The 15,521-nt window shown below is 43.1% G+C and overlaps 1 protein-coding gene across 1 annotated transcript in view; it reads left to right on the forward strand.

The window, feature by feature from the left end:
• The first annotated feature begins 1,217 nt into the window (after positions 1–1,217).
• The window catches only part of BSN (bassoon presynaptic cytomatrix protein), a 761,556-nt gene continuing 747,252 nt past the window's right edge, over positions 1,218–15,521 (forward strand). Inside the window, exon 1 of the mRNA XM_078662357.1 lies at positions 1,218–1,533. Coding sequence (XP_078518483.1) covers positions 1,385–1,533 — 149 coding nt within the window. The 5' untranslated portion in view covers positions 1,218–1,384. The remainder of the gene's footprint in view (positions 1,534–15,521) is intronic.

A 15,521-nucleotide genomic window follows, 5' to 3' on the forward strand; every position in this document is an offset into this window, starting at 1 on the left:
ACTCTTCTTTCCCTTTATAAAATGTATTTATACTTAACATTTGAACGTTGTGGTGTTAAAAGAAGGAAAAAGGAAAAAAGCAGTTGAGCCCTTACTATACATGATTATGGTATGTTTTCTATGTCTATGAATGCACTGTCACTTTAAAAATGGATGTGGTACACATCAATGTTGTCATGTGATTAAGGTAGGGATCTGCCGAAACGCGTTGTGATGGTGGCTGGTGGTGTTTCCGGATAAAAAATTAGCACTGAATATGGGTCTACGCTCGTATTTTCGTGGTTGGACATACCGTGTAAGGTGCGAGGCTTGTGGCGCATATATATAGAGATATATATATATATATATTCTCCTGGTTGTATGTTTATTTTCACTAACTTTCCTTACAGTGAGGAAATCCTTCACACGGTTTCTGCCATAAAACTGATTTCATTTCCTAATCACTGGTGTGAGGGGAGCTTGCGGCCTCCGTATAGTGGGGGTGTCTCAGGTACACCCCCCTTTGACACGTGCACAGTAATAGCAACGATCCCCTTGGACCTCATCCCTGTCACCAGTCACATAAAGTGGCCAATTGCATTGGTATTACAGATAAAAGTTACACAATTAGAATATGATGGCGAGGCTGCATGCCCTTTAGGATAAGAAAATAAGATGTTTTTTGCTTGATGGAAGAGCATTGGAGGAGCACGGGGCTATATTGGGAGGCCATCTGTCCCACCCTAGAACCGGGAATGATATTGAGCTAGTCTCAAGCTACAGCTTTATTTACAATATTACCTTACGGCACAGGTCTACACTTATGTAAGTCAAGTAGCTCTGCTACTAGAAGGGTCGCTCCTATTATATACCAACAAATATAGCACAGTCCTCTCGGAGAGTGAGAGTGCTCGGGTAACCCGTACCACAGCAACGGCCATATTTCAGTCAGGCAAAAGGTCAGGAGTTGATGAACGTCCTATACCGCCTCCGCCACAGAAGACTGGTACACCTACTGACGTTTTGCCTGACTTTAACAAGGTCGCCTCTGTGACTGTGCACTGCCCATGCGCGGATGGAGATGGTTGTGTTTGAGCGATTTCCAATGGTACCAAGGGCACCTGCTCCAGGTCGCGCGCCCAGCACCTGAGTCCGGAGCCGGGCGCGAGCGTACGCTGACAGCAGTCGAGTACAACCATTCAATGAGCTCGCGCCCGGCGCAGGTGGTGGAAGGAGGAGGGGAGCGCGCATGCGCAATGTCGCCAGCGGAGGACTAGCCAAGAGAGCTCGCGATGGAGGCTCGCTGATGGCGGAGGAGGCGCGTCGCTGAGGCTCGCTTCGGTGTCGGTCTCTGCTGTCGCTGCTTCCCGGGCCCCCAAGCTCTTCCAGGGCCGCAGCTGCCGCCATGGGCAACGAAGCCAGCCTGGAAGGGGGAGAGGGCGGGCAGCCGACACCCGGCGCTCCAGCCACACCATCAGCAGGAGGGAAGGCGCCTTCAGCACCCGGCCATGGACAGCTCCCCGGGCCCAGCGCGGCTAGCCAACAGCAGAGCAGGTGAGGAAGCGGCAGTGAGCGGCATGGTTCATTATAGTAGAGTAAGGAAGTACGCGGTTTCCGGAGGCTCCGAGCCCCAGGAATAAAATGAGGACATGTGTCAACGCAGGCTGCATCAGTGTAGGTGTCCATGCACACCCAGGTGCCCATTTACCTTTGCCTTCCTCTCCAAGGAGTTACCTTAAAGTTCATGTACACAATAAAACATTAGGGCATCGTCATACACATCTGACAAACAGTATAGTCCGAGATGCATGGGCAATTTCACAGCAGTGCCTCGGGAACGCTGCTTCCTACACCAACCATATATAGTTCAGTCTGTTGGGGCTCTGTTCACTGTGCCCCAAGCACACAGTACATTTCGCAGGGCACTGCCTTCTAACACCATAGTCCATCACTGGGGCTCCCCCTACACTGCTTAAACACAACCCCACTGGAGGACTGGCACGACACCTCACAAGCAGAGTGCATATTTGTGCATTGAACACTACATGGCAGATGCATAGGCCAGTCACTGGGTGCGGCATTGCTCCTTACACCCAGGGTACGTGGGGGCACTGCTCACTACTCACCACATACTCACTACTCACCACATGTGCAATACTGATCTAGAGGCAACGGGGGACTACTCGTAGCCCTCAGATTCACAATACAGCCAGAGGTGATGATGAGCCATGCACTCACATGCACAGTGCAGTCTTTGGAGTCCCTTTTCCTTACGCTTTGCTTTCTCAATACAACCCAGGGGGCGTGTTCTCTACTCCTCCTATCGCAGCTCTGCTCGGGGCAGGGTTCGCCTGACATAAACGGCTATCCGAGGTAGGAAGCTGCTCCCTACGTTTCGGGTAGGTATTACAGCTCTGCCTGCATGGTTTCATACATCTCACATGTACAGTACAGCCCGGAAGAGTGCTGCTCTCTAATCCATAAATATCTACAGTATAGATGGCGGAGCTCGGTTTCATGTTCTTTACACACACACAGTAGAGCCCCGAGAGTACGGTTTCCTATAGCTTACACTCCAGGAGGGCCACGCTATTTGCACCTCACACACACAGTACAAGCATGTAGGAGCTGCAGCTTCCATTTTACATGCACACTGAAGCCCATGAGCCCCTGTCCCTACAAATCATACCGGTATTACAGGCCAAAACACCAGTACATATTGGAATCCTGGGTGACAGGATACCTGCTCTCTACACCATTCTACACACACCATTCCACTGTGCACTCTTCCTACAATTCATATACACATACCATCCCAGCCGGGCTCCCTGTATATAATAAAAAAGTGTGGAGGGGGCTGCCCTACACCTAATTCACACAGGGCAGTCCTAAAGTGCTCTCCTGCATCTACATTTTAAGCATAGTATATCCCAGTATTGCTCCCTAAAGCTTCAAAAAACTGCACCGTAAATTCCAGAGGGCCATGGCGCTCTACATCTCAGATGTACTGCAAATCTCCTTGGGCACTGCACAATACATCCGGGGGGGGGGGGGGGGGTGGCACTACTCCCACATCTCACGTGCACACACTCTACATTCCAACAGGGCCCTCCTTTCTACATCTCCCTTGCATGATTCATCTCAGGTGCACTGCTCCCTAGATCTCACATGCCTTGCAATAGTGCACTCACAGGAAGCACTACTTCCTACATCCTAAATACAGTGTAAGTGTCAGAGGGTCGCTGCTATATTTAGCCCACGTCATCAGCTCAGCCAGGGGCATTGAGAACAGTGTGCCCTAACCCTCTTGTACAGTACTGACTAACAGCACTTCCTTCAGCAGATATGTATACTACCTTCATCATGGATGGGTGCGTGGTGGAGGAGCATTCTTCACCTAATGCACATAACACATATGAGTGGCACCCTACACCACAGCTACACATTACAGCTCTGGGTCCTTCTTGTAGTCCATAAATGATGTCCACATTCACAAAGATTGAACAGGGCATGCATTTACAGTGCATTCCAGTGTAGCATGAGTATTGTACTTCACGTGCCTAGTCAGTGCACCTCTGTGGAAGTGTGCAGGTAAGATTCATTGTATCTTAAGTCAGCATGAGCAGCTCTGGGGGCGGGAGGTGGGGGGCTGCCAGTAACCTCCATTGCTCCCCTTGGCCATTAGGATCATGCAGCGCCTCACGTGAGGCTGAAGTCAGTTACTTTCCTCATTTCATCGCCTGCAATGGGCTGACTGCAGGGGCTCCCCAGTCTACAGCACCCCGTCCTTCCCAACCCTTCTCCACGGCCATTGCATTTCCATGAAGCACGCCATCATTTCACACCACTGCTGGCTACTGCGCTTACTACTGTTTCATGCACGTCTCAACTACTCCTGCCCCTTTACAAGCTAAGAACATCTTTCTCCATGTTGATGTAACTGCCAGATAATTTAAATGAAGAGAAAGATGTAGCCAAGCACATCAGTGAAATGCATCGTCCTAGTCCTTATCTTCAGCCGCGTGCCTTGGAGCCCGCCCCTGTGGGTACCCATTCATTCTACACACGCTCGTGCTGATAAAAGATCATTCCCACTCTAAAAATCTATCGAAACGAATGAACCTCTCTACCAAGGCAGCATGGGCGAGCAAGGGGCTGTTTGCAGCCTCTTTGGTGGCGTAGTATGAGTAGATGTCGACATGCCCTGCCTCCCGTCCGCCTCTCGTACACTAAGCATCAGTAGCTTTTTTTATGAATGGTAGCCCTTACGGATCCGCAGCTGAGCAATGCCACCCGTCCATGGTTTCATTTGTGAATGGTCATTTTTTCCTCATAGGCAAATGGTCACTCGATTTCCTTTCGAGCTTATGAAATCCACGCGTTCTCCGTCCAGCAGCGTTGCTGTCGTCGCCACAGCAGAAAGCGATTTATTTTTAGGAGCCGAGGTCGGTAGAGCTTTCATTTGAAAGGATATGGAGCAGCTACCCCGGAGGGAGGGAGGTTTTCTGCAGAAGCACGTTTTTTTCCAGTCGAAAGCAGCTGCTGATAGTAATAATCGGCGTGCTTTTATTTCACTTTAGTTCCCCGCGTCTTGTAATACGTGCACGTTTTCTGTACTCAGACATCTAATCAAACCTGTAATTCATGTGACCCTCTTCTGAATGCTCCTGGGGCAGCCAAATCAAAAGAAATCCGGCTTGCCCATCTCAGATTGATGGGTTCCAATGTTGGTGCTTTAGCTAGCAGGAATGTCGAACTGAAAAGGAAAATGTAGGAAAGGAAGGTCAGGAATAAGAATCCCCTTCGCCTCAGCACACAGTAGACCTTAATCCTCATATTGAGAGCTGCTCTCTCTTTTTTTTTGCTGAGAACACATTTTTGCATGTGAATTTTGCTAGTCTTCACCGGGGGCATCACAGCACACACACCACAGAAACACGTATACTAGAAACACAATGCAGAGGACTGGCCCCAGTGATTGAAACACCTCAGTAAGGCGTTTCATTTGTGTGCCATTGAAAATGCGCAGTAAGAATAACTACCTGTCACAACCGTTTGCGGTGCCTGGTTCATATTTATCAATTTCCCATTTCCTTTCAGCCTCCTCTCGAGGCCACATATTGGTTCATTATACATCAATGCCTGAAATTCACAATTGTCCCCTGAGCACGGTTCCCAGCCCTTTCCCCCCAAACCTGGTTCTGCTTCAGAAATTTTGATGGTGGGTGTACGGTATTTGCTGTCAGGCCGTCACATTCGGTTTAAAGGGGATCTTTTGGTGATTGACAGTTGAACACAGTCGTGAATTACAGTTCAATTTTAATATTCGCGACATTTCCTCTGACGAAGAAGGAAATGCTGTTGTTAGATATCGACATTTCAACTGAATTTTGTTCATTGTTCCTTTGACATGAGTGTTACAATTCTGTTTCTACGTTTCCCTGTCAGTGTTGCATGTCTTCCTCGTACCAAATTTGTTGTTTTCATTTATTTTTCAGGCTTTCTAACCAAGTTTGTTGTTTTACATCTATTTTTCAAGCTTTGGCCTTTTTTCTTAGGTAATTTCCAGGTCCCTTATTAAATCTCTGCTACTGCACATTCCTTTTCTCTATTTCTATTTCCATTTAGGGGTGTATGGCGTAGAAGCCTCCACCGAACCCCAATTGGCCTCTCCGTGGTCCCCTTTTCACCTATGTGGCCTCCCTTTCCCCATTAACCCTGTTTTGCTCCTATTGTCCTCCTTTCCGAATTCCGCCCTCCCAGGCCCGTGTTGCCACACACGCCTATCTCACTCTGTCCTGTGATATTTTATGCCCAAGACTTTTCTGTCCTCGCTGTGAAATAGCGGGGGGTGCTCCGGGGGATTATAGCAGAGGCTTTGGCCGGACACCGGTGTCTTGTGCGGCTTATCCATTTCTCTCCCACACCTGATACTCTTGCCCCACCCCGGGCCGCCGGAGTGGCTAGGACTGAAAGGAAAGTGCCCTCTCAGCAGAGACAGTGGTTCCACTTCCCTGTGGCTCCTCCCCCTTCAGTGGGCACGCGACCCCTGGCGTGGGTGGGCGCACGTGCTCCCAGATTGCCAGGACCCCTGCCCTCCTAGGCAGCGAGTCTGTCCGTGCTGCTCCAGCACTGCAGTCTCTCATCAAGCACACGAGGAGCACAGAGCCCGAGGGGAGCGAGGCACGCGAGCACTGCAGGCCCCGCTCCGGCTTTCTATTCTGGTCAGATTCGCTCTCAAATTACACGAATCACATGATATTGACACCCATTGCAGGCACCGCTGGAGTGGTACAAGGTGAGGCCTTGTTGTGTCAGCGCGTGTAAAGGTCCCTCGCCTACCAAGGGGCACGAGCCGATCGTGTACAGCCGCCTCCACGCTGTGCAGCTATCGAGTGAACCTATTTTGGAGATTAATTTGAAAGGGAGCCTGGCTTTGTTGTTGATCTTCTACCAACAGACGTAGCATTTTGTTCACAACGCCAGCAGTGACAGTCGGGAAGTCACTGAAATGTGAAATGCCTCCAAGATTGCAGGGCAGGCGATGGCTACACGGTTGCTTTTATTTCTTCTCATTCTATCAAGCTGTTGAGTTTTAGTCTCACACGTTGGCTTAAAACATGCCACCCATTCACCCAACGCCTCATCAGGGGTAGTAATTGCTACATAAATACAATTTCAATACATTTCAACACAATAAGTGTCTGTATTGTGATCTGTTGTGCTGCTAATAGATTCGGCGCGTTTGTTGAAGGCGTGAATGTTTCAATTGTTGAATACACAATGACCATTACTAGGGATGCAGGGAGCCTCGAGATGGATGGTACCAATACAACATGTAATGAGCGCAGTGGATGGATGGCAACATGATAAAAATACTTGTTTCTTCCGTGAGAGGTTGAGATGTGATGTTGCTCTGAATCATGATAGAACAATGCATACAAATGAACCAACGCCTGTGAAATAAATCACATGGAAATGCCAGGTAGTTGGAAACCCAGTGGAATGAAAACATCATCAAAATAAGATGTCAAAAAGAACACGTTTCTCTTCTGAATATTTATTTACATGCATTTGATATGTCTATTACTGGGACTGCATAAGATTTGTGAGCCATCTAATCTTCAGTTTCCTCTACGGAGCCATGTCTTTTATTCCTCACCTTACACACATCAAACGCACAAGCTTGGAAATGCTCCTGAAAATAGAACATTATGAGTTCAGACACTGGCTGTGGGACTCAGCAAGGGTGTGTAATGGAATGTAAACAAGCTAGCCTGTGATCTGTTGTGGTTTAAAATATATCTTGTCCGTGTCCTTGATCAAGTAATTATTGATTGTCCCTGCTAAGAGATGTGCCCGATAAATGTTTAATTAGAATCTGTCTATCTGAAGAATGGCATTATTTGTGGTAGATACGCTGTCAGTGCTCATTTGGATGTAGTCTGTAGTATTTCGATATAAACTGCCTTCTCGGAGAACACATCCCTTGCTAGAGTGCTACATTGCTTTGAGTGTTTTGTAGTGCCATATGCTCAATATGCCTGCTTTTTAGAGCTTTGCGGCGATAATGAAATATAACTGCTGTTGAAGGAGTGGACTCGATGAAGGCTGTTCATTAGTCTTGCTAAGCTTGGCTGAGTAGGTGGATTTTGAGATCCATCCTGAATTTATTATGCTCTGTATTTGGTTTCTCAATTGCAATTTCTGCATAATGGACTTGTACTCCTGGTCGCATGATGTTTCAATGCTTGTTCTTTCATGATCTCATAGCATGTCCACCCTGAACATGAGTACGAATTACAATACTTACTATTCTCTCATTGCACATTCTTCCTTCCGTCTACCTTTGCCTGGTTCGAAAGTACCGCCACCCACTCCCCTTCTCTAGATTGCCTTCCACCCATCCGTACGCATCCCCTCATCTGGTTCTTTTGCCTATGCATAGAAAGCCTCTGCGTATTCAGCAAAGGACAATATATTAATAATTCTTCTGTCGAAATGTGCTGCAGAGGATGGGAATATTAAACGAGTGAGGTGTAATCTGCCCTCTTTAACAGGAGGGTGACAAGCAAAAAAGGTGGTAAGTGATGTGGAAAGGATACAATGGGGGTGTTCTTCCAAAAGCGCACCAGGATTTGCTTCTGCCAGGTCACAGTGGTGCCATGTGTTAAGTGGCGAGCAAGTTTATTAGGACAGATTGAGAGAGGATGAAACCTACATGTTGTACAAGTACAAGTCAGGTCAACTCAAGTTTATTAATTAGTTGATTTAGGGCTTGACTGGGGTCAAAAATATGAAAGAGTAATACAACATATATAAATAAAATCTATTGAACTTTGTATGAATTTTTGCTACAAATGTATTATTTTATATTGTGAATGTATTCTGATGCTACCAATTTTATGTTCACATGTGACTTTTGGGAAACATCCTTTACAACGCAACTTTTACCACGCAGTGCTATTACAACGCAGGTTTTACAACGAAAACCATTACAACGCATTGCGCTGGGGGGCGCTTTAGGATAGGGAATAGATTTAATTTACTATCCAACACCTTCCCTAGTGTCCACGGGGACTGGAGTTGGAATAGTAAATTAAACTATTCACTATCCAGCACCCCAAAGCGCTATGCGTTGTAATGGTATGCTTTGTAAAAACCGCGTTGTAACAGCATGCGTGGTAAAAGCATGCGTTGTAACGTCATACATCCGTGACTTTTAGACCCTGACACACTTAACCCTGATTGGCCAGAATAAGTATATAATAGGGCAAGAGGAGGGTACACTTTAGGACTTTAGGTCTGTAGGTCTTACCTGAAGATTTCCAAACACTTATGGTAGGCATAGGATTCCAATACTAGGGTTTTTGTCACTGGACTGTGTTTTTGGAACAAACTTCCTTCTACATTCCTCTGTCGACTCCATTGTGTTATGATGTATTTTGTTAATACCATGAACATGAAACTGTGTTATATAAGATTTTTAAAAATTCTTGTATATAGCTATTCAGTTTTTTTAACCGAAATATAGCATTTTTGATGAAGATGATATAAATAACAAGTAAAACCTTTTATTATTTCATTATATCAAAATATGGCTATCTCTAAAATATTTTCAAAAAACTCTTAAGCAATGTAAACAAACTGTAACATACTTGCGTATTTAGAGGATTCACTGTAAAATTAATGAGTACATTATAAATATTTATCTTATATTTAAAAATGATTGGATCTAAGGGGCTCACTATGATGGCGGAAGGACGGCGGTGGCGGTCCTTCCGCCATCATTCAGAAAATTCCCACCTCCAAATTAGGATGGTGGTGGGAATCCCAATGGTCCCGCGGTGGATGGAAAGTCCGTCCACCATGGTTCCGCAAGGCGGTCCTTTTCCGCCCTCCTTCCAGAACCAGGGCAACATTGCAGCGGTGCCGTGCAGGCACCGCCGTAGGGATTACAGTATGCCTTGCTGCCTGTCTTTTTGCGGCAGATATCCCGCCGCAAAAAGACAGGCAGAGACGGGCTTTGGGGGCCCGTTGCAGGCCCGCTCCGTGTGTTGGGGGGTGCACTTGGTGAAGTTCGATGCACCACGTGGTGCCTGCCACATGGTGCAGGGAAATGCTGTGCATGCTCTTTTGACATTGCGGACGGTGCTGCAGCCAGCATCACCGCCCGCAATGTTAAAAGGCCGGGATGCACCCCCCAGTATGGCGGGCGCATCCATAATGAGCCCCTTAGTACTGTCTTCGAATATCGGATAATGCTGAACATAGTTGCAAAGCAAGGAATAGATCTTGATTGACTCCAAGACAAAAATCACAATTTAGGTCACTGGTTTGTCCTGCCCATCAAGGATTTAAGAGGCAAGTTTCCTATTATTATCACTAATTGCATTAATAGGAAAAGGAAATATAGGGCTGGCCTACATGGATAATACAATAGCAGAGAAAGGTTTATAATGTTTTAGTTGTGCACAATAGTGTAAATCAAGCGTATGGCTCGACTGTGATAATTTGGGGTTTCAAAAATAGTTGCAGATGACCTGAGGTCCATGTTTGAAGTAACTCCGTTTTGCACCCTAACTTGTCTAGTAGAAATTGTACATTTGAAGTAAAGGTCTTTTGATTACTGGGGTTCCTTATCAAATTCTCATATAAAAGTGCTCTCAGAGATCCCTCTTAGGCATGTAATAAACTATATCCCCATCAAACAATTTTAGTAAGTGCTTGGATACATATGCTAGATAATCCAAGTTCTAATTGCAATACATGAATAGGGATTGGTATACTTAAAGTGTAAACATGTTGTAGAATCTTCACTTCGTAGGTGTTTATAAAAGACCATTTAGAATTTGGGGTATATTCTAATGTATAACTCAGGGTGGGGGTATACTTATTTTATAGACATTTATTGGACAATGGAAGATCCTTCTCCAAAACCTTACTTACTAATTGGGTAAATGATGCTTATTACTTTAGTCCCTTGAAAAATTCTGCCCAAATATGTAATTTTTTTTTACTGCCTAAAGGTTTTCCTGACCCAAGGTCCAATTATACAATATACTTTGTTTCTTTCCCCTGATGGCAAAAACCTTGATTTTAGAAATATTAATCTTCAAAAAGTGTTTTTGAACATTGTGATTCAGCTCTGTCAAATTACATTGAAGGTCTATTAGTGTTTAATCAAACAGAACCACATCATTAGCATACATTAAAATATGCAGTGAGTTGGACCCTATATTTGGCGAAAAATTCTTCAAGTTTGTATACCATGTCGGTAAATGATAGAGATACAAGGAAAATAAAAGAAGAGCTCATAGGTATTCTTGTTTGAAGCCATTTTGTGTTTTGATCAATAGGGACAACACTTTGTTTTCCCTAGCAATATTTTGCTCCATGTTTATTTACGCAAAGCCACAATCAACCTCAGTAAGTTTTCTAGTATATATAATGTAAACAATATTCGCCACAGTGTTGGTCTGTACACACGGTGAAAAGCTGCAGAGAAGTCAATAAAAGCTGCGTATACACTTTGACACCTTACAACTACATATTTATGTTGTAAATGAAACATTAAAGTTTTGTTCTTCTTGCGTATTGACTCCATTCTAGTCCTACTCGATGCAGTGTTCAACGTTGCCACCCAAACGGTTGTGGGTAAAAGCAAATAGGAAAACGTTACAGTTAAATTGATGAAGCTTCCGTAGCTCCACCTCTCAACCAACAACACATTCATAGAATACAACATTATCTTCAAGGCAACCAATGCCAAAGACTAGACTAACTTTCCAAAGAACTAACTATTCCTGGCTGCTGTCTCACCATGTGGAGAAATGGCCCGGTACGAATGGAAATCTTGATGCTTCTATAAGACATTGGTAGGAAGCAGCCTTCCCAATAAACACATCCAGACTTGGGAATGAACACCGAATCACTTTTAAGACATTCCGTTATAATTTGCTAATACCTAAAAACCTACCTGTCCAGTTTGTTTCCGCATTAACTTTCAATCCCTAGATATTGTCCACCGACCATAGGGCAAGCCGAATGCAAATCCTCCCTCTCTATCCAATTATTCCCAGTGTTTTATTCTAGACCTATGTCATGGTTATGGGTGAAAATTAGCACAACATGTGCTTTATCTGTAAATACTTTACAGCTGAACGGAACTTGCTGCATGAGTAGGTTTTAAAACTGTTCAGCTATTATTGTGTATACACACCTTTATTCCTGAAAAATTCGGACAGGAATACGTACATCACATTAATTGTTACACCAACATTTCCAATTTACATTGATTGAACTTCTCTCCTCACTCATCAGATTGACTACATTAGAAGAGTAAATTGCACAACACATGTTTACTGATAACTTATTGCATGATAAATAGGGCTCTCAGTTTTATGGATTTTTTTAACGTTTCAGTCCACATGTATCTGTACTATTTATTTTTATACATTTTATTGGTATTCATCCATATTTATTTGGTGTTTTGTGAACAGATGAGGTGATTACTTGTATATTTCTGCATTTATTTAACGGATAAACGTGTACTCATTTTTTGATGCCTGTCAGGTTTTAGCACATTACACAGCCAAAATAATAGAACAATGAACCCACATTACAAATTTAGCATAATAGCACAAATAAATGTTGAGATATGCAGTAATTTAAACAGCTCTCATTGAGCTTGGTAACTTCCTTGTAGATACAGGGCACCCAGGTTCCCGTATTTCTTGCATGAGTGGATCACCCAGTGCAGATTTTTTTCTACCAATAAGTACAACTATTGTCCATGCTGCCAATATGTACAACTATTGGCCGAAAAGTCATTCATCTCAGCATGGAGAGTCACTCAATATAAACCAATTTATCTGTATTTTTCTGGATTAAAAATAGCTACAGACAGGAAACACAGTGTTTTCTGTCTCTATGTATCTGTAAAAATCAGTGAAAATGTAAAACAAGGAGCCCTATAAGCACACTCTCAAGAAGGTCTTGATTATTGGTGTCATAATAACTACAATTTGAGGAACCTTGGGGGGTAATAGATGTCCCTGTTTGATCCTCCGATGTATAAATATACTAATGTTGAATCCAGTTTCATTTCATCATGTTGTTATTAACTGGAAGTGATTTCCTCCATCAGTGTGGTGTTCCATACTTTCAAAAGCCGTATATTCAAGGTAGGAAGAGTGACGAGACCACTAAGTCAGGTGATCACAAACTTTGCTGAAGTCAACAATTGTTAACATAGAATGGTCCTCTCTTCTCAGTGGGAATCACTTTTCGCGTGTCCCCAGAAGCATACGCTATGGATGCTCAAGGATGTCAGTACCCAATAGAAGGCAAATAAAGCCTCGTCAGGGGGAGTAAGCTCTATATAATGCAATTACAGTACAATTAGCCTCAAAGTTGTTGTAACTTGGACACTGTGCACCAATTATGCACCACAGAGTCTATTTTACTGCACCCTAGCCGTTATCTGTCTAGGATAGTCAATGTCATACATTTTAGTGTTACTGCTCTGTGCTACCACTAATAGAGACTTTTTGATTGAGCCTTCCCCTGTTGCACATATAGATGATATGTAGACTCTGACAACTCCATAATTATTGAATTCACTTCCTGAGTTCAGCTTCCCATGAGGTTTGAACAGCTACTAGATATTAACTGATCATGTCAGTAGTGTGTGTCTTAAATTATCGCTATGGATTCTGTAATCAATTACAGCAGGTTTTAAAAACTGTAAGTCTCCTGCTACTACGTGCTTTGTAAGAATTTATAAAATGAGATTATATTGCATCACACCCCTCCCATTAGTTCAAGTCTCATTTGTATTTCCTCAGTATTGCTCCTTGGTCTAACACAGCAACACTCTGGTGTTTTCTCTCCTTTGTCATCCGCAAATCACAGCAGTGATACCTTCATATATAAGATTGCAAGTCTATCCCAATCCTCCTGCTTCTCAGGAGCATTAATATTTTCCTTGTTGCTTTTCAGCCCCATAAACTGAAAGATTAATGTGGTAACATCCGTATGTCTACTAGGGATATGGACAATACCATAGATTTATAAAATATAGAGGACTGGTTAAAATGGTCAACCTCACAGCCATTTATCCCCGTTGCCACGAGATGAACATATGTCTACAATTGTCCACATACTTTCCTAAATCCTTAATTTCCTAGTAGGCATCAACTCTATCTAATGCATTATATATAGTTCCTTGTTATCAATTTTCAAAAGTATTTTCTACTGCCTGTGCCTACGTTTACTGTGGTAGGTATTTGCGCTTCCTTCAGCACTTCCTGTGGGTTATTGAGATTTAGGATTTCTGACTTCTTGAAGTTTCTCTGGAATCCCTAATCTTATGAACTTATAATGCAGACTTCTTGACTGTTTCGGAATGTAAGGGAAGAACCCCTGTGTCACCTTACAATCGTCATTTGTAAATAGAGGTTACACTCATCTCCTCCAATTCAAATTACATGAATCCGTCTATATTCGTAACATTTCGACATCATGGTCTACTTCAACTTTACTAAAGCAAAGAATAGAGAGAATAATCGATTATTGACTAACACTATTAACTGTTTCATCAGGGCTTGGATGTTTTCTTAAGCAACAGGCCTCGATAGCCATCTAGTCCTGGGGCTGAACCTAATTTAAAAAAGTGGATTGCTTATCGAACCCAATGGTGTGAAAGAGGGCCCTCATCTCCTCTTTTACAATGCCCAGCATTTGCAATAACTTTGCTTCTTGTAAATACTGCTCTTGCACATCACAATCTGGTTTGCTAATCCAAAATACATCTTGTAAACTAATCTAAATGGAACTAAATGATTGCTCTTCAGTCAATGTAATTCCTTCTTTATTTTTCAACTCCTTAATTGACGTCTGCACTGGCCAGGCTAAAAAACATCTGGCTAGGATCCACATATATTTGAGATCTAATAAAATGTTTGGTTTAATGTAAATAATTAGTAGTTGCTTTGTTAGTAAGAGTAATGTTTAATTGCAGATCTAGCTCATAACTGTTATCCATATTCACACTCAATCCTGAATCCTTTTTTGTACATTCAAAATATTTAACCCTGCCTTCCAGTTTTTGCTTGTGTTCCTATTCTTAACATTATTTAGTCATCCTTAGGCTCTATGATTTCACCACACATAACTGTATTCATCCATTGCAAGGCAAGTTCAGACCATTCTTAAACGTGTGCATGGTTTCATTTTGAGCCAGCGGAGATTCCTCATAGCATGCTTTAGAAGCTCATAGGATTTCAAGTGAGGGGTAACGATTTGCTTGTTTTGCATCTATTGTAATTTGCTTACACAGTTTTCTTCGATCAAGCCCACATAGATTACACTGCTTTAATGATAGGGTACAGCGATACTTTCACTTTTCTAGTTAATGCATGTCTGTTTTAATTCTAAAGGGGAGTTTTTTTGTTAACTTTATTTACCTGAGAGCTAGTATTAAAGTAATGTTAATGGTTTACTTTTTGCTCATATGTTCCAAATGTTATTGAAGGGAGTATATGTAAATCCTGTGCTGAGTTGCCAGCTTTCTAATTTGCCTTTCGCAGTTTTTTAGAATAGAGGAAAGCAGAGTCCATGCAAAATGTTGTCCTGTGACTCCGGGTGGCTAGATTACTGATCCAGCAATGTGGATTATACTGCTGAAAATCTGATTGAAGGATACAAAAATACAAGAATATCGAGGACAGAACATTAAGGGACAAAATATTGAAAAGTAAATGGATCTATGGAGTTACTATTCCTAACTCCACACCTACATACCTTGAAGATATATGCATCATGTTGGAACATATATGTGGAGTTAGCTATAGAAAATCTAGACTTATTTACCTCTTGATATTTTTTCAATAGTTTGTCCTTGATATTTAGTACCATCGATAATCTGATTTTGATATGTAATATGCACACCAGCAATGTGTGATGTCAAAGACTGGTTGTGCGTCTTCCTTTGCTAGATGTAGAGTGTTTCTAGAGCTTTAGTGGGCCAATGTGGAGGG

This window comes from Lissotriton helveticus, chromosome 9 (genome assembly GCF_964261635.1).
Source record: "Lissotriton helveticus chromosome 9, aLisHel1.1, whole genome shotgun sequence".
NCBI classification, from domain to species: domain Eukaryota; kingdom Metazoa; phylum Chordata; class Amphibia; order Caudata; family Salamandridae; genus Lissotriton; species Lissotriton helveticus.